A 26845-nucleotide genomic window follows, 5' to 3' on the forward strand; every position below is an offset into this window, starting at 1 on the left:
GCTCTTTGCCATAACATAGATCCCAATAACATTCAATATCCAGCAAAGTGTGCATGAATGAGATTTTTATTTAACTTATTTAGGGTTGCCACCAGAGTCTCCAACTAATCTTTTACATGTTTTATGCTTAACTATTTTCTGTGTTTTCACATAGGAAAATAGGTAGCAAAGCAGCTTCCTATAGCAGAGTTCGAAGTACTTTCTTAACCTGCAGTGACTCATAACACTTGGATAATTATTCATTTTAAGATAACTGATCTAATTTTAGTTTTTATTTCAATTTACAGAAGAGAGTTCCTGGCTGCTTTCTGATTTGAAACCAGTCAGATCTTGTAAAGTTGCCCTTAATATATGGGGGAGTGACCAAAATATATTTTATTTAACACCTGATGCAGACAGTAATAACAGTCCCCGTACAGACATGTCCTTTTGTTAGAGGACAGAAGTGTATCTTTGTGATTTGTAGTCTAACATGTAAAGTAACTTGCTCTTGTCAGGTGTAGATGACCTTGGAGAAGCAATGCAAGAGTCAACAACATGCTTCAAGCCCAAAAAAGAAAGAGAAAGCTTGAAAAGAAACTTAAGCTGACTTAGCCTTAACTCCTTTGGGTATCAGAGGGAGGGAAAAGCAAACACAATGAGGCTTTTCAAGATTCTGTTGCTATTGCCTATCTTAATAAAGTAGAGACTGATCACTCTTGAGCAGACTGTTTCCTGACTTGGCTACCTTGAAGTGCTGACATCAAATGCAGTGGCGGACAATAAGGATATGCAATATGAAGGTTTGGCCACAATAACCTCCAAACCTGTTTTAAAAGAAATAACCTAAGGTGTTAAAAATTGTAATCTTTAATGTGAAAGAGAACATTCTTTTTGTATTAAAAATCATTAAGTATATTGAATTATTATATCTCAATAAAACTAAGTCACAATTACTTTTTTGTTCCACTCCTTTTTTCAGATACAACACCTGGCCTATCACTCAAAATTTAAAGATGCCTTTCAGCACAGAAAAAGATGTGCGCATTGGCCCACTCTCCCATAGCAATGCAAGAGTAAGGCAGCTGAACATTCATATTTTGAACTGGGATTGTCTCTTTCTCTCCCTTTCCCTTCCATCTTCTGCAAAGTCATTAATTTTCCAATGCTTCTCAATCCTCCCACTGTCTACCTGAATGGACTCTAGCTTCCTTCTTTATAGTCCCTCCATGCATGGTATGAATCAGCCTGGGATTAAGCTTCTTAGAACAAGCTATTTCTCTCCCCATCCCACTGCTAAACAAGAAATGTCACACGACTCAAGCATTAAACAGAGGCTCACAGCTTAAATCCACTGACATTAGTGGCCCCTCATTAGTTTTCTAGGGGACCATCAACACTTTAGGATTTTTGCAGAAAGCAACTCAACTCAAGTGTCTTTTAGTCCCACTCCACAGTTTCATCCTGTGGTCTCCTGCTGAACGTCTGCTGAATGGAAAGGGAGGAAATCAGTTATTTTCATGAGAAATTCTTGGGTACCCCCAACGGCCAGAGACAGAAAGCATCAGGTTAATTTCCAGGATGCTAATGTATTGGACCAGTTGCAAATCCAAGGCACTGATCATCTATGCAAACAAACTACACAGACAGGAAATCTAAAAAGTAAAAATCACAGAACAGCCTTCCCAACCTTGATTTCCTCCTGGTATGTCCTAGCTGCAGGCTAGAGTACTTTGTAAAAAAAAAGTGCAGAAATGGAGATGTGCAGCAAAGAAAGAGCAGCAGTCTGGACTGGACTTCATGGGAGGAATTCATTGCACTAATTACCCTTGGCTTCAGATTCAGAATGGAGTCCTATTGTCTATTCCCTGATGAAGCCCTTCATAGAGATATGAACACAGGGCAGCCTTCTGGGGAAAAAAGGGTTTTGTTTTGGGGTTACAGCATTTTTGTTCTGTAATTGCATAGAGGATATTTGAAAGCAAATAAAAGTAGGAAGGGAATCCTTATTTTATAAAACCTTGTTTTCTGAGGCAAGAGAAACATATTTGCTCAGTGGAAAGTACTCTATGCTCAGTTTCCCCCCCCCCCCGGTGGGTCACAAATATTAATTTTAGCCTGTAACAAAGAAACTGCAATATTCATCTTCTTTAAACTCTGAGATTTATGTTTTAAATACTGATAAATTGTACAGGTATGCTATTGCAAACTTAAAACAAAAGTTTGCTATTTTTATATTACCCACTAGATATCAAAACAATGTTATAGGCAAAACACATCTATGTAAGTACTATTTGCTACTTACCTCATCACTGTGGGTAATATATATAGCTTCATTGGCAGATGTTCCAAATACACATGCTTTTCGAATTGTTGAAATTTCTTGAGGTGAAAGCAATGTAAATATAGGCCACTTCCCGACCTCCATCATAACTTTGCTAGAGGAATATATTATTTTATCTGTCATTTAAAATGGTTTCATGGTATTCTCTGAAAAAGAAGGGTATCAATCAAGTATGAATAAAATCCATTTCTGTGATACGGTCTTTCATGGTGTCATATTGATCGTAGGGCTGTCCCAAATGTTATTAGAGACATGGTCCAAAGAGTGAGGGGAAAATAATTAAAATAAATGTATAAGCAGCTTTACTATCCATTTTTACAAGACAAAAATGAAAACTGGAAATTCAAGGAATACATCTAAAATAAATACTGCATATCATTATTTTAATTTAGAAGGAAAGGATTGCTTTTTAAGGAAACTGAAGATTCAAAATGTGCAACATCAAAAGTTATACAAAATGTGATCTACAGTATTAAATATCTAAATAATAAAACCAAGTTGCAGCTCTCAAAAGTGGAGAGTGCTGCCAAGTTTACAAGAGGGACACAGAGATCTCTATCCTTGGAAACTGCTGCAGGTCACTTTCTGCCAAATTTTGGGCTCTTGTTTTTTTGCTCACTGCTAGAGTTAAAATCTCATGCCTGGAAAGTTTTGCCTACCACATTTTGCATCAATTGGTGCAATATCCTTGTTGTGATTACAGTACAGGTACATAAATTCACAAAGGTAACTCTCAACTACTTATCAATACCCATGACTCTAAATCTATCCCCATTGGTGGGAAAAATGTACAGTATACGCTAGTCAAAATAAGTGGATGTGGTAGAATATTGCATGAAACTCACTGTCAGGCAAAAAGTCTGGAACAAGAGCCAAATTTTGATACTGTTGTGTAAATGTAAGTACTGTATCTTCTATCCTGATCCCACTGACTTGGCATCTCCCTTGCGTTTAACTTCATCTCCTGAAGCACCTTGATCTAGACTAGAAAACAAGCAGCCTCATTTGCCTTACCAGAGGTTCACTGAAGACTACTCACAGAAGGAAATGGATTATAACTGGGAATTTTGCCAAGAGAAAGTGCTGTAATGTTACATATGACACCTTGTTGAATTTGTCAAAAAGTATACACATTAGGACATTCATTTTGGTAAGTAGCAAACATTTATTCTGTCTGCCCCTTCAAAAAAATGTCAGGGATTCTTTCACAGCACCAAGATTTTTTTTTTTAAAAAAGAGATTGTTACAATCTTTTTCCCAATAGGTGGAAAGAGTTTGGGGTTTGATAATGGGGGATACTAAATCAGGTCATTTTTCCCCGTCAAGATTTCTTGCCCGACTTACAACAAAGTCACCCTTCTGTAATAAAAGAACCTATTAACAACAATGCCCCTCTCAGAGGAAGCACCTGTGCAAGTGCCATTAATATTCATCTTGAACTAATTTATTTTCTTCCCGATTTATTTGCAGGCTTAATTTTGTTCTTTACATTTGCTGCAGGTATGTACAATTATCTGAAAAAAGAGCAAGGTTGCTCTCATCACTTGCAGGCAAACAGGAACTCATATCAATGTGTCATTCTCACCTTTTCTTGGTAACAGCATTTTTTTAAGCTACATTCTAAAAGGTATTACAGTCCTAGATAAATCTCTGAACACTATTGAATCTTTCCAGCATCTAAAGTGCTAATATAAATCACAATAAACGTATTGCAAACAAAGAACAAAATAGATATACAATATGAATATAAAAGACCTAGAAATAACAGAGGACCAACACTATAGAGGTTTCTGAACGCTTAACATAGGAAGAATGGCACTGTCAGAAATAATTTCTCAGCACAATCTACAAGTATTGTGCAGAATAACATTAATAAAATGTATCAGCATATTGAGCAATTGAGCCGTGGAAAAGTTTAAGTCTCATTTAATTATTTTAAGGGATGAATTATGAGATGCTTCTAACTCAGAATGCACGAAGAAATCAGCACATCAACAAAAAACTTTGTATGAATTTTTTTCCCTTTAGAAAGTTACTGTATTATGATAAGGTTTGTGCTTCGAAGATCTCTGGCCTAGAATCAAAATGAATTTCTCATTCAGCAGCTCACATAAGTCCCAGCATATTTTGCTTGGTTATAAAGGAAAGCAGTTCCAGGAAACATACGATAAAAACAAATTACATTCTTCCCTAGATTTCTGAGCAAGCTATTAACCACGATGCTATCTTTTCTCAGTTGAGAGAGATTCAGATGTTCTACTCCCTCCTAAAGTCTAGGGAACGCACCCTATTCGCAGTTCATGACTCCCGGGCAGGATTATCAATGCTGGGCTTTTAAATCCAGATCAGTTTTTTTCTATCCGGGTTTCTAAGGTTTTTTTTAACTTTAAAATGTAAGTTGTTTTATACAGTATTTACAATATATTGTACGTATTAAATAGGTAAAAATGATTTAGTTCAAAACTGATTGTGGATTTTTTTAAAAATCTGGCTCTTTTGTGTAGAACCTAGGTTTGGTTGACCGCGAAATCTTGAATTTTTTTTCTTAAGAAAACCCAGCTGGCGACCGTATCCCGGAGCTCCAAGATTTCCACCCCACCCCGAAGACTCCGAGTCAACCCGGAAGAGCCCGAGGCGTGTGCGGTTTATTTCCCAAACTGCAGCCAACCAAGCCTCCGCCCCCCGCCCTTTTCCCTGTATAGGCAAGAGCCAGACACTCCCGTTATTCCTCCACTTACATTCGCCACAAGGTAGGAGAAAGGAAAGCCAACCTTTTCCTTCTGTAGGAAGGAAAACGAGGGGGGGGGGAGCGAGGGCTGCCAGTCCTTCTCAAGACACCCTTCCCCCGACTGCTTGCAGGAAAGAAAATCGTCGGAACCAGCTTAGCGCAGGGCAGGGGGCAGCTTCGCGAGACGTGGAGGGAAGAAGAAGGCGGGGGCTCCACACCCTTTTCAAACGAGGAAACGGAGCCCCGCCCGGCCGCCCCTCCTCACGCCTCTCCTCACCTGTTGCAGTTTTGGCAAACGCCGACTTTGCCCAGCTGCCCCGGAGCTAGCAGGAAGCGGAGAAGCAAAGGAATGACCCGCCACGAGCGCATGCGCCGCGGGCAACGCGTGAGATTTACGATGCTGCCGTCTTTTCTTCTTGCGCGTCTTTCCGCGTCCGCTCTTCTGATTCGCTGCAGCGAGAAAGACGAAGCAGAAGAAGTTAGTTTCGTGCTTTCTTTAGTTTTAGTTGATCCTTTCTTAAAAAGCAAAGTAGGTCGTCATTACGACTAGTAAATCTATGCTACAATATTGCGGACAACGCCAGCTGGGCAAAAAAGATGAAGCTTTTGTTACCTTGTTACAATAACTGCCATCTAGCGGTTGCTTGGGACTTTGCAGCCCAGATCTGGTAGCACTCCCTCCTCCCCGACCCCTCTCCTTTCTTTCCTTCTGGTGCTTTGGTGACCCCCCTCAGATACTGGAATACTGCTATCATGTCTTCTCTATTCTTTTCTTTAGACTAGCTAGCCAAACCCAAGTCCCGCAGCCGTTCTTCATATGTTTTAGTCTCCAGGCCTTTGGTCATTTTAGTTGCTCTTCTCTGAACTTTTTCCAAGGTCTCAACATCTTTTTGTAGTATGGTGACCAAAATTGGCTGCAGTATTCTAGGTGTGGTCTTACTAGGGTTTTATAATGCAGTACTAATACTTCGTGTGATCTTGATTCTATGCCTCTGTTTATACAACCCAGGACTGTATTAGGTTTTTTGGCTGCTGCTGCACACTGCTGGCTCATAGTCAAGTGATCATCCACTAGGACTCCAAGGTCCCTCTCACAGTTACTGTGTTTAAGCCAGGTCTTGCCCAATTTGTACTTGTACCTTTGATTTTTCCTACCTAAATATAAAACTTTGCTTTTCTCCACGTTGAAACTCAATTTGTTGGATAGGGCCCATTGTTCAAGTTTGTCAAGATCTTTTTGGATCCTGAGTTTGTCTTCTGGGGTGTTGGCTATTCCTGCCAGTTTGGTGTCATCTGCAAATTTGATGAGTTCCCCTTCAATTCCTCATCTAAGTCATTTATGAAGGTATTGAAGAGTAGTGGGCCTAAGATGGAACCTTGTGGAACCCCACTGCTTACTTCTCTCCATGTGGATGTAGTGCCATTGAGGACTACTTGTTGAGTACAGTTTGCCAGCCAGCTATAGATCCATCTGGTGGTGATGTTGTCTATTCCACCTTTTTCTAGCTTACCAAGGAGTAGGTTGTGGTCTACTTTATCAAATGCCTTACTGAAGTTTAAGTATACTACATCCACAGTATTTCACTGATCTCTTTAGTCACTTTGTCGAAGAATGAAATAAGATTGGTTTGGCATGATCTGTATTGATGTTAAACTGATTGGTCTGTAGTTTCCTGGGTCCGTTTCCCCCCCCCCTTTCTTGAAGATGGGAACCACATCAGCCCTTTTCCAATTCTCAGGTCCCGTGCTCCAGGATTTTTGAAAGATGTGGTACAATGGTTCTGAGATAACATCTGCCAGCTCCTTCAGAACTCTGGGATGTAATCCATCAGGTCCCAGTGATTTATATGCATCAAGGTTGGATAGGTGTTCCCTTACCATTTTCTTGCTTATTTTAAATTTTATTTCTAATTTGTCTTTTGCAGTGTTTTTTTTGGGGGGGGTATATGTTAGGCTATAATTTCTTTTTGTGTGAAAATTGATGCAAAGTATCAGTTAAACAGCTCTGCTTTCTCTCTGTTGCCTGTTATTTCCTTGCCATCTTCTCTAGTGGCAGTTTCCTTGACTTTTTTCTTGTTGTTAATATGTTGGAAGAAACTTTTTTTTTATTATCCATGGTTTCTGTTGCAAGTCTTTGTTCGTTCTGAGCCTTTGCTTTCCTGACATCATCTTTGCATGTTCTGGCTGGCTGCTGATAATCGGCCTTAGTTATGTGTCCCTCTTTCCATTTTTTTCTTTTTTGTCTTTCAGTTTGTCAGAGAGATCTTTGTGCAGCCATGCTGGTTTCTTCTTGAATTTCTTGTTTTTCTTTTTCAGTGGTATTGTGCTGGTCTGGTCTTTTATGATCACATTTTTCAGAGTTTCCCACACTTCTTCGGTTGCTTTCCCCTTTAGGATTTTCATCCATGGGATTTTTCATAGGTTCTCTCTGAGTTTGTTAAAGTCAGCTCTTTTGAAGTTCAAGACACTGGTTGGATTGTTTTATATTGCTAGTGTTTGCATTATATTAAATTCCAGTATGAGGTGGTCACTTTCGCCCAAGGTTCTTGCAACTTCAATTCCCTCTATCGATTATTCTCTATTAGTTAGAATTAAGTCCAGTATGGCTTTATGTCTAGTTCTCTCCTCCACCTTTTGGGTGATAAATTTGTTGGCTAGGTTGGTTAGGAATCTGTTTGATCTCCCACTCACTGTAGAGTTTGTCTCCCAGTTGATATCTGGATAGTTGAAGTCTCCGATTACTACTGTGGTATGCTTCCTACATACATTTGTTAGCTGGTTGGCAAAGAGTTCAACTATTTCTTCTGATTGGTTGGGTGGCCTGTAATATACCTATGGCAGGGGTAGGCAACCTTGGCTCTTTTATGACTCGTGGACTTCAACTCCCAGAATTCTTGAGCCAGCCATGCTGAGGGAAAAGAAAGAGGTTTCCAAGCTGAGCCATGCTAGCTCAGGAATTCTGGGAGTTGAAGTCCACGAGTCATAAAAGAGCCAAGGTTACCTACCCCTGACCTATGGTAATGTCACTTTTTTTTCTCTTTTATATTGACCCATATACATCTTGGATCATGTGCATTTGTAATGTTCTCTTACATATAGTGCAACTCCCCATCTTTTTGTAGACCTGTTTCTTTTGAACAATTTGTATACATCCATCAGTCCATTCCATTCCATTCCATTCATGGGTTTCGTCCCACGAGGTTTCTGTAATGTCAACTATGTCATACCCTCCGTGTACTATTGCTTCAAGTTTGCCGGGTTTTTTTACCAAGCTTTGAGCATTTGTATATAAGCATTTAAGACTTTTATGCCTGTTCGTGGGCATGTTTCCTGCATCTCCTGATTGTTTGGGTTTTTCTTTTTTCTCATCTCTGCCTAACTCATTGTTTGTTTTGTTTTCTTGGGATTTATGATTGGTTTGGGGTTCTAGAGATTCTAAAGATTGGTCACCACCCCCATCCCCCAGCCACGTTGTTCTTCTCCTCTAAACATGTTTCAGTTGACAGTGTCCTTAAGTTGTGGTGCCTAAAACCTGATAAATACAGAAGAAAACAAAACAAAAGTTCCTATGATCTGGATATTTTTTTGTAATGTATCTTAAGATTCTGCTAGCTCATTTCAGTTTCTTATCCATTGTAGTAAATGCTTAAGTCCTTTTTGCCTGTTCTGCTCCCAAATCAGGTTTATGTCCTCTTTATACCTGTTTTTAATTCCTGGTATGTAAATCTAAGAGCTCATTTATGTTGAATCTAACATGGATAGCTTTGGGCTACCATGATTATTTTAAGATATTTGAAGCCCGAGTCTTTCTTTGGATTTGTCTATCCCTTCTAGGTTTGATGAATCCTCAGAGCAACAAGCCCACTTTTGCAGTCTCATCTTTGCCATGACATGGAGCAGCAGGAGCTCCAGGGCAAAACCCAGAAGGACTTTACTCAGCCCTCCTGGCAGGCTGATGCAAAGCCATTTATTTCACAGTTGCTAAGATTGTTTAAGCACTGGTTGACCTACCCAGGACTTGTAATTTTATTGTCTTGTCAACACAAATTAATGGAAAACTTTTAAATGAAATCATAATTTCCCATGATCAATACTTGATTTACTAAAAATAGGCATGGTATATCAATCAGTGCATTACTTTCCTGAGATTAGTAAATGAGTTGAGATTTTATTTTCTCAGGTTCTGTTGTCAGTCTTAATCAGAAACTATCGGCAGCACATTTGTAGTTCATTATGTGACAGGTTTTTTCTGCAGGAAACATAATCCAAGAGATCACTAAAGTTTACATTAGTATTATACACATTTGCTGTTTAGATAAAATTGAACTAATTTTCCCAGCAGAACAGCAAAGAAAGAGGGAATTTTCTCCAGAATATGCCCCAGGTTTCTTGAGTAAATGGATGGAAAAATAAAGTTTCAAGAAGTGAAGTGTTCCATATGCTGTTCCAGTATATCTTTCTAAGAAAGGAATTACTAAAACAATTCTACTTTTTAATATTGCGTTTCAAATCTTTGTATTTAGGATTCAACTTAGAGGAAGTTACAAAGTGTAAATTATCACATTTGGTTGAAGAAACAAAGGTTTATAAAAATAGAAAGCAATATTTTGTCCTTCAATAAGTTATTATTCAAAGGAAAATCCTACTATATAATGTGATTAATTTAATAAATTTATAAATATTTTTCAGTGTTTACTCATTGTCTTCACTGAGATTCAGTAGTTGATCATAACCAATAATTGGTTTGCAAGCTTATAGAATTATTGCAACTTCTTGCAGTCAAACATTGCAATCACTTTAATAAAGTGTCTTTTAGCATTTTAAAACTCAGATCTAAGAACTAAAAATTATTGTAATACACTAGTTTGCATTCTTCAACTGAATGCAGCTACCAAATCTGGGCTGCAAATCTCCACTAGAAGGCAGAAAAAAATAGTAAAAACTCTGTCTTAACATTTTGGATTGTTCAGAATGGTCTCGTAGTTTAAGTAAAGAAAACTAGACCCATTGGACATTATGATCTGTTTCCTTTACCTAACTCATAACACATTATATTTATATCTTACCTTTACTCCATAAAAACAAGAATGATGCTGGATCAGAGCACAGGTCTATCTGGTTCTGTTTGCAGAGACCAACAGTCACAGTCGCCACTATTACAAGCAGTTCTCTTAAGAGTAGGTAGCAGTCTTTTGCACTGTACAGTAAGAGGAGCTGGTGGAAATATTATCTACTAGGGCAGATGTCAGACTAATTTTCATTTCTGCACTGTGCTTCAGTCCACTGACTGAATTGAAAGCACCTGAAAGTAAGGCAAGAAGTAACTGATGAAAAATTATCAGAGAGATCCAACCTTAAACTAAGGAGAAATTTCCTGACAGCGAGAACAATTAACCAATGGAACGGCTTGCCATCATTGGAAGCTTCTAAGGGATTGGACAGCCCTTGGTCCAAAAAGTTATGGGGTCTCCTGCTTGAGCAGGGGGTTGAAGCAGAAGACCTCCAAGGTCACTTCCAGACTCTGTTATTGTATAATTCCTAGCTTGGAATCGGTTGGGTTATTTTTAAATTCCATCCATACATTTGTGCACTGTCTGCTCCTCTTTACTTCAGATTTTGACTATCCTTCCCCAACTTTGTTCTTTCCACAATCTCGCTTTCGTAACAGGTTGGATTCATAGTTGAAAACATGCAGACAATGAAGCAGCCCTAATTTTTTAAGAGATAAGAACTCTATTACCTATTGTACCTGAGCATCCAGCCTTGAGAAGTAGATGATGTAGAAGACAAGAAACATTTCAGTTTCTATAACAGAAAACAGATTAACTTTGGATGCTACGTTAGATAAGGAGTCTGTTGAGTCTCACTTTTAAATAACTTATTTAAAACTTTGCAGCCAAAATCTCATAATCAGATCTCAGAAGAGCTTTCTGTTCTTGTGTGAAATCCTGCAGAATGCCTGCTAGTATTTTTTTTTTTTAAAAAATTAGAATTGTGGCTCACTCCTGCATTGTACAAAAGTTGCCAATTGAGTAATGAGCGAAGAGGAAAGGTAACTGAACAGTTTCCTTGCTGCAATCGTCTCCTTCTGCTCTCTAGTTCCCAAACAGCAGCACATTAAGAAGCTCAGTATTGCCCATACAGCTCATGAACATACTGCCCAGAGTTTTATTCAGTCTTATCTACTTGCAATTCCACATTATTTGGATTTAAAGTGCCTTTTTTATTAGTATACCATATTAATATCATAACTTGTTCATAAAAATGTTTCTCTGTTTGCCCATTTCACAGACCACTATGTTTTCACAGAGACTAATTCGCTTTTAACACTTTGATTCATAGTCTGTGGTATTGTATGATAGATATAATAGATATAAACTGATAACTGCAACACTTGTGACAAATTCAAATTTACCAATGCAAATACCACTTTCTTTGGGACATATGGATTGTTACTATAACATTCAAAAATCTCAACAGTTAAAAAAGCTCATTCCCTCTCCCCAACCAAACGGGAAGGCTACTCACTTGTCATTCTTGCCCCATTTTCTTCCTTTTGCTCAGAATATTCCAGAGAGGATTCAAGTAAAAGAAAGCAATTTGCTGTTTAAAATATTCTGGCTATTATCTCGTGTTTTAAACAGAGAATCATTTTGAAAAGGAGTCATTTCCCTTTAAGAACATAACTGTTGTGAAAACACTGGGGTGGGAATGGGGGCTAATAAAGCGAACATTTAAAGCTGCGGGTCTAAGCCTTGATACTGTAAAGGCAATTACTCTGATGGAGATCTGTCTGGGGGGAGGTTGATACCTACAATTTCAGAGACCATCAATTCAGTTTCTTCTTATATTAAATTGTCTTTTCTATCTTTCCACAGTCCTTCATGCTTACTGATTTTCGTAAACTTCTAAATAACTGAAATAGAAAGTTTAATGGACTACACTATAAACAAAACTAAACTCAAATGTTGATGACAAACTCTACATCTCAAGAAAATTTAATGGGCTATATCTACATATGTCACCAGAACTCTCATCTTGAAGGTGATTTTTACTTTATATCAGCATATTTTAAAATTAGAGCAAATGTAAGAAAACTTGTTCTGTATCTTCTAGTGATTTCAATAGAGCTCAGTTAGATCAGCAACCATGTTGATTTCATACCTATTCCTTCGTGGAGGTTTTTTGTGTGTGTGTATGGTGATGTTAAGGGACGCGGTGGCTCAGTGGGTTAGGACGCTGAGCTTGTCGATCAGAAGGTTGGCAGTTTGGCGGGTCAAATCCCAAGTGCCGAGTAACAGAGTGAGCACCTGTTACTCGTCCCAGCTTCTGCCAACCTAGCAGTTCGAAAGCATGTAAAAATGCAAGTAGAAAAATAGAGACCACTACGGTGGGAAGGTAACAGCGTTCCGTGCACCTTTGGCATCTAGTCATGCCGGGCACCTGACCACGGAGACGTCCTTGGACAAGTGCTGGCTCTTTGGCTTTGAAATGGAGATGAGCACTGGCCCCTAGAGTCGGAAACGACTAGCACGCATGTGCGGGGGAACCTTTACCTTTACCTATGGTGATGTTACATTAGCCAAGAGACTACAATGCTTAATGCATAATAGTAGTTTGGCTGCCTGTTTACTAGCTATGTTTGGTACATGCTTGTGCACTTCCTAAGATGCGTCACAGGAAAGAGAGCCACTCAGTGCAAGAAAGATGAGTTTTTTTGCAGCAGCATCCGAGGCCTTCTCCCTCTACCAAATTTGCCTCACAAATGGGTGTCACAGCCGTAAAGGTCCAGTGCCAGTGCTAACTGTCGACACGAAGTGCCAGGTTGTCTCCCCACTGAAGTGTACCTATTTATCTACGCTTTTGAACTGCTAGATGGGCAGACGCTGAGGTGAGTGGTGGGGCTTCACTCTTACACACAATGCTAGGACTCAAACCGCTGGAGCAGAGAGAGATCATCTCCAGTGTCATTAAGCCACCATACTTCTTTTTTCCTTCAGGTCTAATGTGTTTAATTTTTGTTGAGCTCCTCACAACATACATAAACCAATCACATTCCCTCCATAAAGAAAACCAGCCAATTCTTTTCCAAGTTGGGTCCACAGCCTTTTCCCCACCTTTCACAAGAAAGACCCGGGTTAGTACCTCAAAAGGAACCAATGTTGAAAAGGTAGCAGCTCACTAAACACAAAATTCTTTGGCCGCTACTGTCACTTTTCTTAGCTGAGGGGATTGTTCTTAGAAGTTGTATTTTTAGGTCCACATATACCTCATCTTTTTCCAGTCTTGTGGTGCAGCTAGATTATTTTAAATACCGTTCTCAGTGGTCTTCTTTTCTGCATTGTAGGGCCTCAGCATCTTTTTTGAATCATGATGACCAGAACTGGACACAGTTTTCCAAATGTGGCCTTACCAGTGCAGTATAAAGAGGTATTATCACTTCCTATGATGTTGATGCTATCCCTCTGTTGTTGCAGCCTAGAACTGTGTTGGCTTTTTTGGCAGCTGCAGCATATTGCTGGCTCATACTTCTCAAGTGGTGATCCACCAGGACACATAGATCCCTCTCACAATTACTACTGTTGAGGTAGGTACTATCTATTCTGTATCTGTGCATTTGATTTTTCCTACCTAAATGCAGGACCTTACTTATCACTGAACTGCAACTTTTTGGATAAAGCCCAAATGCTCAAGCCTGTCAAGATCCTTCTAAATCTTGAGTCTATCTTCCAAGATGCTGGCAAGTCAAACTTCGTGTATTAATCTGGTATTAAGCCAACCCTCTGTGGCTTTAATTTTTACTTTCAGGACTATCTCTTCTGAATAAAGTATAACAGACTGGTGTGTTCTTCCTGGGAGGAAATGTTCTAGTTCCCATCCCATTTGAGGTGAGGTGAGAAGGCTAGGAGCCTGCAGGCAGGCTTGCTCTGTTGCTGGCACTACCCTCTTGAGTTTTAGCAAAGTGGATAAAGCAGTTACTCTGACGTGTATTTGAGCTTTCTGACAGCTGGTTTCATATTTATCTGTAACATAATGGTTGTTTTAATTAGCACATTTTTAAAATCAGGGCTTAATTTTATTATATGTTTTATGTGAGCTAAACTACCTAGAATAGGCATGTCCAACCCACAGGCTGGTCGTGGCCATGGACAGCTAGTAATGTGGCCCCACAACTTACATAGATACTGTTTGTAGGTAGTCCTTGACTTACAACAGTTCATTTAGTGACCAAAGTTACAACAGCACTGAAGAGTGACTTATAACTATTTTTCACACTTATGACCATTGCAGCATCCCCATGGCCACGTGACCAGAATTCAGACACTTGGCATTTGGTTCATATTTATGATGGTTGCAGTGTCCCAGAGTGATGTAATCAACTTTTGTGAGCTTCTGATAAGCAAAGTCAATGGGGAAGGCAACTTTATTTAACAACCATGTTACTAACCTAATAACTGCAGTGATTCATTTAACAACTGTGGCAAGAAAGGTCATAATTGGGCAAAACTCACTTAAATGTTTCACTTAGCAACATAAATTTTGGGCTCAATTATTGTAAGTCAAGGACTACTTATCTCGTAAAGTTGTTATATACATTGCCTATGTACATTTTACATGCAGCCCAAGACAACCTCTCTTCACTCATTGCAGCTCAGGCAAGCCAAAAGGTTGGACAACTATGTCCTAGAGTCTTAAGACAAGACAGAATGGTATACAAATATCTGATTCAACGATTCAAACATTATTAAACATTATTATTGCAATAATGCTATTTTTTGTTCAAGCAGTGATGTTTAGACAATGGTTCTGTCTTCCACTTCACGCAAAGCACTGAGATAAACTTAGTTAAATTTAAATCTTACCACAGCTTATTGACTTGTAGGGCAAAATGAAAACAATAATAATATAAGAAAATTTTTAAGAAAAAGTATCTGCTATTGTCATTCTAAAATCAACTCCGAGGCTTAAGTAATTTATAATGCATCTAAAAATATATCATCACATAATATATTTTGTTTCCATCAATGGACTCATAATCTTAAGAAGGCGTTGAGCAAAGATCTGGATCAAATATGAAGCTTTCTTTATGATGAGCATGCAAAACTAATGCTCACTTCAATTACTAATTAAAAAAAGTTTAAAAGATTGTATCAGGTCATTGAAGGCATCTTTTAACTCAAATACTACATGTTCAAAGAAATGAAACCCTTCAACAATCTAAACAGTGATGAATTTTCACTGTTTTCAAAATAAGATCTTCCATATTTATAACATTTGATAGCAGCTTTTTATTGGTTATAAAACCTAAGCCCATATACAAAATTAAGAACACATTTAGATGCCTCTGTTGAAGGAACAATTTACTTTGTTAACTGAGAGGTAAAAAAAAATAAACACAATGCAATTTTAATACTTCTGAAAACTTAAAAGTGCAGCAATATACTTTAGCTTGAATATAAAGACCCCATTCCATGGCATTAAATGGAAGAAACTCACATATGGGGTTAGAGATCGTATTGCCCATTCCCACTATCGACATCTCCCATCAAAAGCAGCTTTGGAGGGTCTCTGGCCCCTCTAGCACCACTCTCTGGGGACTGTAGATGGAAGGAGGTGGGAAAGAACAAATGAAAATAAAAACAGCAATTCTCTCAACACAGTTTCAAGTAACTTCTGCTCTTGTGCAGCAGGATAATAAAACCCGAGCCTTCATCCCTTTTTAAAAAATACAAAACGGCTGAATCTCTATCAAGAGCTGATAAGATGATAATGAACTGAGAGAAAGGCAAGTTATTGTTCTGAATTCACTTTCCTATGTTTATAAGTTGATGCACTGAGTGCAAGAAATAAAGTCATTCTTCACAGTAGTGAAAAATCATCAGTCTTATTTTGAGTGAAGTATCTAAGACAAGAATATAGGCATAGAGGATACTGTTTACAAAGAGATTTGTTCACATTATTAACTGCATATCTGCTTCGAAATTCCCAAAATTGACAAAATCTAATTTTGATTTTCTTTTTACTTAATTTTCAGCAAAAACAGCACAATTTCAGGATTTTAGACTAATAGTGTTAATAGGATACAGTTACCAAATTAATTTAATGTCTGGGTAAAGAAAAAAGGCACAATGAACTTCAACTCAATTTTATGTGCACAGGAGTTGAAAAGTTTGAGCCACCTTAAAGAGAAACTGATTTTAAAATTTATAAAATCTATAAATAGAGGCCAAAACACTGTATTAAAACAGATTATCTAGCAAGTAAAAATCTTGCACTTTAAAACACATACTTGTATCCTTTGCGATACAAGATCACTCTTTAAAGTGGCTCTACCTTGGCAGATATAGTAAAAGAATGAACACCTGCAATGTCTTGCTTAATTGTGGAAAAACAGCTGATCAACAAAGCTTTCTTCATGGCATCTGTCTGTATCTTCATCACAGTAAATACAACCCACATCCAATAACTACATTACTTTTACGTTTTGTATCCCTTCACATCAAGGCATTGGGAGCAAAGTACATCCAGTGAACAACAGCAACAATATCAGTTTGTCTGATAGCTTACACAGTTTAAATTTCATGTTTATCCACAGCAATCCTAAATCCTCTGAAGAGCCAGGATGGATAATTTCCCCATTACTCCCAATTTACCAGCTCAAGTAAATCTCTTCATTGTGAGCTGTACATTTATGCTTATGCTGAATAATAGCAGCTTCCACAAAGCCTCACACAACTAGTATGTATTTTAACTATATGAATAAGTTTATAGACTATTTTTTTCTATAACTCTTCCAATACTCCAAAAAGAAGCTATTATGGTGCTTCTAAAATAGTTGCTAGTTTGTTGCCAACCACATCATCGTAAGCACTGGTAAGTAAAAAAATAGTTTAAGACTAAATTACAGTAAACATGAAAGCTCCACAGTTTAAACCAATATAAATCAACATTATTCAGTTATAAATTTAAACCCAAAATATATTGACTACTGAAAGATGAAAGCAAGATTCTTGTCAACCAATGCTGATTTGGAATAGCTTTGTTACTTTAATGCTGGACTCTTGCTTTCAGCTTAAAACAAAAGTTCAAGTCCAAAGTAGGTGGTAGCTCAGGTAAAATACCATGCACAGCATTTCATTATTTCAAAAAAAGCAGGAACACACAGGCTGAAGAGTGGTCAAGTACAGCTTGCTGTTCTTAGAAATTAGGAATAATGGTCACCTTTTTATTAGTCCAAATACAATGTCCATTCTTCAAGCCCAAGCTTCTAAGGCAGTAATGAACACAATTACTGATATATGTAGTCTGTCTTTAAACCAATCAATTACCAAGTTTTAAAGAAGTTTTTTAAATGTCAGTATCACCAATGAAAATAATTTGACTTCCTTTTCCTTTATTTATCTTCCACATTAAATATATGAAAATATGTTTGTAGAGGACAACAGTTGAGGCTCAAAAAAATTAAAATAGACTGGGCCTCTCAGAAGTCTCCCAAAATCATACTAAAGAGTCTTGATCCATAGCACACTATTTCCATAGAACACTATTCTTGTGTGGGAAGCCAATGTGCCATCACAAAAAGGTATTCTTAAAACTGTAGACTGCAGTTATCAGCTTGTGGCCTCACGGGAAAAGGAAAAAAAAAAACTCAAGGGAAAGGTAGCAGACTGTTAAAAAAATAATGAACAGTTTACGAGATCATGCATATGCATTTACAGTCCATGTGACAGGTACTTTTGGCAACTGCAAAATGACTGATATACAACTTGCTTTTAGAAGCATCAGACAAAGGGGCATGTGCTTGGAGCCTGTTTTTCCAATGGTAGATATCTGGTTGTGTATTTTACCGATGCAGGGTAGACAAGCTGCATTGTCGTGAGCTTAAAAATTAAATTCTTTTGTTTGGAGATTGGCCGTTGGATCAAAATTGTAAGTACCTCCTTGTGTTGCTTCAGGAATGAGGCTAGGGTCTTCATCAATCTGCAAAGAAAGTACACTCTGGAGTAATTGTAATCTTCATTATACGAGTAATAAAATTTGCTCATCTAATATCTGGTCCAACTTCACTCAGATCTGGGTATTACAGTGACAATCTCTCTCTTCAAACATATTAAGTGTTGAAATGTCCCCATAGCTTTTCAAAAGCTACAATGACAGTTTTCCCTTATGTTAAATAAGTAATTCTGTGAGATGTATGGAGGAAAAGAGTAAAGTGAGAAATAAAAAAGACAAGTTTTTTTAAAAAACAACAACCACCTTATTTTCTATTGCAAATATTCTCGCCCTATAACTAGCAAAAAGGCTAAGATGCTATAAAGAACTATTTATCCTCTAGTAACAGGCTTACACCAACTAGTAAGAAAGAGGTCTTCCAGCATTACGGGAAAAACAAGCAACTCTCTGTGCGTGTCCAAGCTGATACATCTGTTCCACAGTATCATTTAGGCATTTTAAAGGATTTTCTTGAAAGACACGAAGAGGACAGCAGTCATCTCACAATGGCTGGGATTTGCAATTCTCAGACATAAATTTTGCTTTTCTAGATTTGTAGATTTTTGGCCAGATTACTTGCACACTGACTGTGCCTTAGCCTGAAGATGCAGTGTATGGAAAGTTAATATATCTTCAATGGGAATAAAAGGATTTGACTATAGTATAGAATATTATGCAAAACTTTAGAATTACTGTATACTATTTTATAATATTCTGAAATGTCACAGGTACTTACATCATCACCAGAAAAATACTGATCTATTATCTCAAATGCTAGTTTATAAATGTCTTCATTCTCATGTTGTTGCAGTGCTTCTATTTTTTCTAAACCTAGCAAAGAAAATAAACACACAATTAGCTTTACAAATTATTATTTTTAAGACACTGGTTTTGGCATATGACCTAAGACAGATCAAATATTTTGAATGCAAGTATGAGTATCCATAGTATCTTGCTGCTTTGGTCAAATGATGAAATGCTTTGGTCACACTGCAGGCAGCATCCCTTTTGTGTATGCATATAGGAAATCTTGTGATACTTGAACAAAGGAGTATGGCTCATGGCATGACATTGCTTTTGTTATTTTGAAACAACCCCCCCCCCAAAGGCACACACACTTCAGATACTGTTGAAAGGCAGTGGGTATGAGGCACCTCTTCACGTTTTTAAAACGACTTCATTTTTTTTGCCATGGTTGCTTCGCAAACTGCAGCTGCATGTGGGTGTAGCCAACAGATCCCAATTTCTATGAAGACTTAAAACAAAAATAATCTATGCAGTATTTATGAAATTTAGATATTTGGCTCTACTGATATAGCTAATATGAGGAATTATGCTGAGATTTATGCATTGTAATTTTATCGATTAACAACATGTATTTACACAGTAGTAAAATTTAACAGGGCTGACCCTGATCTAAGAGTGTTTAGGATTGCCCCTCAAATGAGTAAAATCCATTTTAAAAAAGTCAATGGTCAGATAAGAGAAAGCAGGAATGGAATTTGAGAAAATATCTCAAGACTGGACCCTGCCTAGTTTTCTTTAGGGCTCATTGGATCAGTGCAAATAGTGTGTGTACGTGTGTGTACTTCAATGACCCCAGATTTTTTCTCAGTCCAATCATGTAACATTTTTATCTTTATTACTAAACAACCCATGATCTGTTGGAGAATTGTTTCAGAGATATTTCCTCACCTAAACAGAAAAACAGAATGATCACAGGTGGGCAAGAAAGTGGGACTGACTTCCGACTTCCTGCTGACTTCCCCATTCAGTTTCCTTGTGGGAAGCAGAGAAGGGAGTTTCCTTTCCCCTTCTGTCCTCTTCATTCTTTATTATATGCTGCCCATCTCACTATCCAACACGGCTCTGCGTGGCTGACAATGCCATAAACAGAAAAGCTAACAGCAATTAAGTAAAGACTAAAAGCCAAGAGCAATTGGGGGGGGGGGTTCTACCAATCACCTCCAACACACTATGCCCCATTAGGGCCCCAAGGTGCATGGGAGTGTACAGGAGGTATTGCATGGGGGGGGAGCAGTGCTGATCAAGGACAACGTGTGAGGTTGTGGAAGTGGTGCTACACAGGTTGAGAAGGCTACGTAGGTTGGGAAGCAGCACAGGTCAGGGAGCACATGCGCCAGAAAGGATGCGCAGGGATTCCTTCCTCCCTTCCTTTCCTGCAGACAGGTTAAGTGGCTGATGCAGGGTGGGGGAGGGAGCAAGAGATTGAGAGAAGCTCTAAAATTTGAAAATTATCATAGTATGCTGAAAATGAAGATTATGTGACCACAGCAGCAGTGCAGCAGCAGCCAGTAGCACTGAGGCAGCCGCAGCTTTTCCATATTTCATTCCCTTGGGAGTCTTGGGTCCTGGATTTTGGATGCATTCTCTAAGTTAGCTCATTTGAAGTACTTTGCTTCTAAAATTATGATGCCCTATGATGCACCTTTTCACCCAGTTAAAGTCATGACACTGATAGTTTTACTAGTATACAGATATAATACAGATATAATCATGACAAGGCTATACTCTGCAAAATACACAGCACTTTTGAAAGGATCACTTATTTTTAAATGCAACCTCTTGGGCACGAAGAACAAAATGAGATCCTCTGGGATATTGTAGGCTTTGAACAGGAGTCTCTAAGGGCTACCTAGCATAGGCTTACCAAGATAAGCCAAAATTTCCATATCGTGTTTCCATATACAGTACTTTCTCATAAACTAGTCTATCTAGCTGTCTTGTAGAAAAGATGAGATACTAGTCCAGTCATCACCAAGACTGATGCTGTATTCTAAATTGAGAGGTGGAGCAGAAACAATAAATGAAGATCTACTTTTTACAATAACAATTGTATCTAGAATCTTAAGTGCCTTCAGAACATACAGAACAATGAAGAAATGTCAGATATGCTGACATTTGAGCAATCCCTCAAGGATTTTCATTCTATTCTAGAGGATCCAATAATCACAAAAAGTGATCTAACCATGGCATGCAAATACAAAAACAGATTAAAATAAAAAAGTACATCTCTACTCTCCACTCACAATATTTTCATCAGAATAACATTATCAATTAAATATCACAATAAGTCAATTACGACAGATGTGAGACTACCGCTGGAGACGGGGTCAAAGTCCATCTTACCAAATGAAATCTTACCTCCACATTCTTCTATAATTTCTGCTATTGTGCTTGCCTCATCACCAGCCATTATTAGAATATTTTTTAGGCCATCCAGAACCACCTGCACTACTTGAGAATCTTTCACTGACAACAAGTTACAGAATGGTGGGATTACATTCTGCTGTACAAGATATTCAACCTGAGCAATGCAAAAGATATTTACAATTATTTGTGGCATTAGATATAAATCATTCTAAAAATTCTGCATTAATTTCATAAGATGCACAAACCTGATCTTTTCTACCACTTATCGTTAAATTACTAATTGCCCAGGCAGCTTCTTTCTGAGTGCCAAAGTCACCCTAGACAATATAAAAATGATTTGCATTAGCAACATATCTTATCTTAGTTTAACTAAACATAAAAATAGGGAAATCTGGTATGACTGACCTTAGCCAATTGGTGAATTATCATAGGGATAAGTCCAGCATCAATTACAGCTTGAACCTGTTGCTGATTTCCTGCAGTAATATTGGATAAGAACCAAACAGCTTCCTACAATGAAAACAAAAGTTGCTTAAAATACTTGAAACTAACTTAGATGGACCGAGTGTGTCTCTGGAACTTGGAACTTCCATCACTTCCAACCAGGTGTATGGTCTTTCCTAGCTTTAATTTTATTTTACTGTGAACTAGAAAATAAAATACAAAATATTTTAAAAATATTCTGTGCTTTACATCTTTTTGCCTCACTGTATACTACTTAATTATAAAGACCTAGATAAAGTCTCCTAGCAGTTTAAAAGAGACAAGTGAAATTTCTCAGTTACCCTATGGCAGGAGTGTCAAGCTGCCGGTCTGCAGGCTGGATGCGTCACGCGGAAGCCGCACCCACCCCATTGCCGGCAATGGCAAAACTGTCCTGATACGTTGCGCGACGTCACGAGTTTGACATGTCTGCCCTATAGGATTTCTCATACCAATACAAGTGAACCCACTATATCACTCTTAGAAAACTTTTAGCAAACACCTGCCCTACCATCTTACCAAAAGGATATTCATAATTGGCTGAAACTGACAACTATACCTATACTATACTATACTACAGTATAAATCCCCTCTTACTAGATGTTTACCAATGAAGACTGAACTTATAATTTGTGAATATATAAATAGTACTTGCCTATTGCAATTCTTACACAGTTAATTTTTGACACTGTAAATACCATGTTTTCCCTTTCCATTAATCAAAAAGAGAAATTGACTAGAAGCACAATATTGGTAACTACACTAGGTGTGAAATCTTTGCGCTTCTTTTAGCATTAGGAAAAGAAATATGTTAAATTTGTTACATTATAAAAAATGAAACAAGATTACCAAAAAATTTTGAGCACTCACCTTATTTATCTTCTCTTTAGGATGTGTCAAAAGATTTGGGAAATGGGAGAGGACATCACAGTTGAGAACAACTTGTGTCTGTTCATCAGTACCCGTTACTATATTGCCAACTGCTCTTAGTGCTGCAGTCTTTAATTTAAGAAATGATACAATTAACATTCTCCTCTGTGCTTTAAAGGGTCTCTATTTCATTCTTAGGGCTAGTTCAAATGTGCTGCAGGTTGAACACATATTGGACTACAGAGATATTCAAATATACATGCCCTTTTTGAAGCTCGCAGACAAAGAACGTTGACTGGCTCTATGCACATATGAGAACTGCCCCTCTCTTTTTTAAATGTTAGTTTTAGATTTGTTAGTACTTAACATCAATGCCAAATTCAAATCATATGCACAATGTCAAATCAATAGAACAGATTACTCAAGAAATCTGCTATTAAAATGCCTGGCTCCAGACTTTATGACAATGAAAGATGTGGTATTTAATTTCAAAACTTTCTACGACGTCTACAGGCATCTTACTGAACTGTGACAACTATTTACATGGAAGCTACAATTATTGACTCAGCATAGGTAGAAGTAATGGTGAAAGATACCCAGCAATATATTAAAGAAGTAACAAATCCTACAATGAACTAGATAAAGTTCAAATTATTTTAGTGTGCTACCACCAAGAAATATATATGTTTGTATTTATATTTTTTCATCCAATTAATTACAATTCTTAGAAGTTTCAAAAATGCATGTTTAGAATAAAGAAGCTATTCCGGTACAAATTCATAGAAGAAACTAACAAAGGAACTTTGTGCAGGTAGTCCTCGAGTTACAACCAGAATTGAGCCAAAAATTTATGTTGCTAAGTGAAACATTTGTTAAGTGAGTTTTGCCCCATTTTACAATTTTTCTTGCCAATTTTTTAAAGTGAATCATTGCAGTTGTTAAGTTAGGAATACAGTTGTTAAGTGAATCTGCCTTCCCCATTGACTTTCCTTGTCAGAAGGTCTCAAAAGGGGATGCCAGGACACTGCAACCCTCATAAACATGAAATAGTTGTCAAGCATCCAAGTGTAAATCACATGACCATGGAGATGCTGCAATGGTCTGTGTGTAAAAAATGGTCATAAGTCACATTTTTCAGTGCTGTTGTAACTTTGAACAGTCACTAAATGAACTGTTGTAAGTCAAGAATTACATGTAATTTTACTGCAGTGTAAATTCAGTCTATTGTACTCATTTTGTCAAACTTAACAGCAGCCATTTTGGGATGTCTACTGTACTTTCTTTCAAAACGTAAAGAGATTGGATATCCACTATTTGTTTTAATTGATAAAGATGCTAAACAAGCCTGCTCTATGTAGGAATGGTTAAAAAAATATAGCTTCCACAGCTTATAACAGGCATGTATATTTCTTTTTCCAATTTCAGAAACCTTATTAAAATGTTAGCTAATTAATAACATTAATAATTATTTAATATGTATTTTTTAAAAATCTGCAATAAACCAACAAATATTTATGGATGCAGTCTTTCAGTTATTTTGTGTACTCTATAAACATCATGGTACTCAAGTGATTCTGTTTTGCCTTAGTATAAAAATAACACTAAAATGCCATAGCACTTCTTTTGTTCAGAAATGGCAACTTATGTGCTTCTTACAAACCTGGCAAGCTCTCATTCCTGCTACCGTATTTCCCCAAAAATAAGACCTAACCAGAAAATAAGCCCTAGCATGATTTTTTACGCGTGTGCCTAATATAAGCCCTATCCCCCAAAATAAGAACTAATTAAGAGCCTGCATGGTCAGCCAGCCACCCACTCCTTCCCACAGTCTGGTTGCTCGCAGCTGCAACAAAGCAGAAGGCTGCGCAGCGCTCTGGTGCCACCGCCACGAGGTGAGGGGAGCAGGTGGTAAGGGGGGATGGAGCTGCCCCACACCCACGCACCTCAGGGCCCCCGCAGCCAGTTCACCCATGCCCTGCCACCTGCCTAACAGTGGTTGCACCACCAGCAGCAGCCCCATCCAGCAGGAGCGTGCGCGACCACCTACTCTGTCCCACCAGCTGCTTGCTCGTGGCCACATAGGGGCAGGAGGCCATGTGGCGCATCGGTGCCGCCACAAGGTGATGTGAGGCAGGTGGTGGGAGGTGGAGCTGCCCACATGCCCTGCACCCCACAGTCTTTATGGGGTCCCTGCAGCCAGGCCACCACCACCACCACCTGCCTTGCCTCACAGCAGCGGCACTCACTCTCTGCATTGTAACTGGGCTGTCAGTTTCAGCCACCTGGTCCCCTTTGCAGCGCTACCCACACAGCCACAGAAAATTATACCTGGGCTGGTGGCCAGTGTGCTCCAAAGACTCCTCCTAGAGATGTTATATGGAGAAAGATCCCCCCACCCCGCTTGCCACCGCTTCCTACCACCGGCCTCCAGAGCTGAAATCATACAATACAGGCAGTGAACGGAGAGCAGGCAGCCTGACGTGGCGCCACAGGACTGAAGCGGCAGGTGGTGGAGGTGGCTGCTGCCGGGCAGGTGATCTGCAGGGGAGGGCAGGGCAGGAGGACTGAGGAAAGCCTCTCCAGCGCGGACATGACTGATGTACAGTGGTGGTGGAGGCCCTGTACAGAGCCACCCCCGCCCATTCTCTGTAGTATGGCAGTCTGGCTTGGCAGGGGAGTGAAAAGGAAGAGGTGGTTGGCCATTTAGATCATTGAATGGGTGGGGGAGGTTGCTGAGCGGGGAGTAGCCTGATGTGGGGGCCCTAAGGTGTGTGGGTGCTGGGCGCATGGGGCAGCTCCACCCCCCACCTGCCTTGTCTCACCTTGTGGTGGCAGCAACAGTGCACTGCGTGGCCTCCTGTCCCATTGTGGCCGCGAGCAACCAGATGGTGTGATGGAATGGGCAGGCACCCGTGTGGCACATCCAGCGGGGGCCAGCCCAGGGGTAGCAGCGTTCCCACTCATCTGCACTGTGCGTGCTTCACAGCCTGAGTGCACTGGCCAAAGGGCTGGCGGGCTGCAGCTGCTGCTGGATACCTTCGGCCCCCGCATGCTCACCGCCTCCCATAAATGGCAAATACAACATCCGGTCTATTTTCGGGGAAGCACAGTATTTCTGCATTCTTTATCAGACTAAGAGACCCTCTGAATCTTAACCATTTATACAAGAAGAATGTGAAATATTTTTTGAAACTGATAGGAGTTACAGAAAACACTTGAGGTACAGAGTTTATGAAACTACTACTACTATTTTTTTTTAATTCTAGATTAAACTACATGAAAAGGAGTAGAAAAATACTAAATATTATTGTTCTTATTACAGTACAGGCACTCCTCATTTAGTGACTGAATTCTTTCCCAACAATCAGATCCTTAAGCATAATAGTTGCTAAGTGAATGTGTGTATGTGTGTGTGTGAAAGAGAGAGAAAGAGAAGTGGGAAGAAGGGAGAGGGAGGGAGGGAGGGAGGGAGGGAGGGAGGGAGAGAGAGAGAGAGAGAGAGAGAGAGAGAGAGAGAGAGAGAGAGAGAGAGAGAGAGAGAGAGAGAGAGAGAGAGAAAACCTAGGAATATCAATGATTGCTGCTGTCTCATTCAGATAGTTTGCTCACATAGCTACACCAGCTGCGCTGACTCCAGCATGCATTGTTACCAGCACACAAAATTTGTTGTAAATGTATGGATTGGTCCCAAATAATTTTTTTTATTATTGTTTATTATCATCATATTTGTGAACAGTTGCTAGTTGAGGTAATTACTAAACAAGGAATGGCTATAATAATTTGCTAGCAAGCTTTTATGGACTTAACTTTGTACATTCCCCTTCTTTCATTTGGAACAACCATACAGTTACTTATTTTGTACCAACACAGTCCATAAAATATGTAATATGCAATCAGAAAACACCTATGCCTTAAAGAATTTTGTTTGTCTAAAAATGGAGTATGACTTTAATAAACATACATTAACCTGTAAGTTAAAAAAAAAGCAGATATAACTCAGCATTAAATACTTTCCCAGCACCTGGCTGACCTTGATTTGGGTTCAGAACCTAAGCAGGGTTAAGCCTGATTAGCATTGGGATGAGAATCCACCAGGTCATCCCAGAGCAATAGTGATTACCAGAAAGTAAAAAACTGTCCTGGAAGAAGACAGTGGCAAATACTGTCAGATTATTGCCATGAAACACTGCATGGAAGTGTCCAATAGACAGCAGAAGTTGAGCTTGAGTCAAGAACATATGTATGCTTATTGAGGAAGCATTTTCAAAACACTC

The 26845-nt window shown here is 38.8% G+C and overlaps 2 protein-coding genes and 1 long non-coding RNA gene across 4 annotated transcripts in view; 1 reads left to right on the forward strand and 2 right to left on the reverse strand.

Moving 5' to 3' along the window:
• Positions 1 to 10986, reverse strand: part of RCBTB1 (RCC1 and BTB domain containing protein 1) — a 28394-nt gene extending 17408 nt beyond the window's left edge. Inside the window, exons 1-3 of one of the 2 annotated variants that reach the window (XM_081313191.1) lie at positions 10118 to 10986; positions 5329 to 5501; positions 2285 to 2469 (exon numbers count right to left, since the gene is read on the reverse strand). In XM_081313191.1, the coding sequence (XP_081169317.1) occupies positions 2285 to 2446 (162 nt within the window). In that variant the 5' untranslated portion in view covers positions 2447 to 2469; positions 5329 to 5501; positions 10118 to 10986. Of the gene's footprint in view, positions 1 to 2284; positions 2470 to 5061; positions 5502 to 10117 lie in introns of both variants that reach the window. The other variant, XM_081313190.1, reaches the window with a different exon arrangement.
• Positions 4704 to 14049, forward strand: LOC308659532. Its single transcript, XR_014024549.1, has 3 exons — positions 4704 to 5073; positions 11930 to 12095; positions 13399 to 14049. It is a non-coding gene; the product is annotated as an uncharacterized lncRNA (long non-coding RNA).
• A 1868-nt stretch (positions 14050 to 15917) lies between these two features.
• Positions 15918 to 26845, reverse strand: part of KPNA3 (karyopherin subunit alpha 3) — a 41174-nt gene continuing 30246 nt past the window's right edge. The window contains exons 12-17 of the mRNA XM_081313192.1: positions 22572 to 22700; positions 21624 to 21728; positions 21464 to 21535; positions 21210 to 21372; positions 18781 to 18875; positions 15918 to 18032 (exon numbers count right to left, since the gene is read on the reverse strand). Of these exons, the coding sequence (XP_081169318.1) occupies positions 17934 to 18032; positions 18781 to 18875; positions 21210 to 21372; positions 21464 to 21535; positions 21624 to 21728; positions 22572 to 22700 (663 nt within the window). The 3' untranslated portion in view covers positions 15918 to 17933. The remainder of the gene's footprint in view (positions 18033 to 18780; positions 18876 to 21209; positions 21373 to 21463; positions 21536 to 21623; positions 21729 to 22571; positions 22701 to 26845) is intronic.

This window comes from Vipera berus (genome assembly GCF_964194415.1).
Source record: "Vipera berus genome assembly, chromosome: 1".
Taxonomy (NCBI): Eukaryota; Metazoa; Chordata; class Lepidosauria; order Squamata; family Viperidae; genus Vipera; species Vipera berus.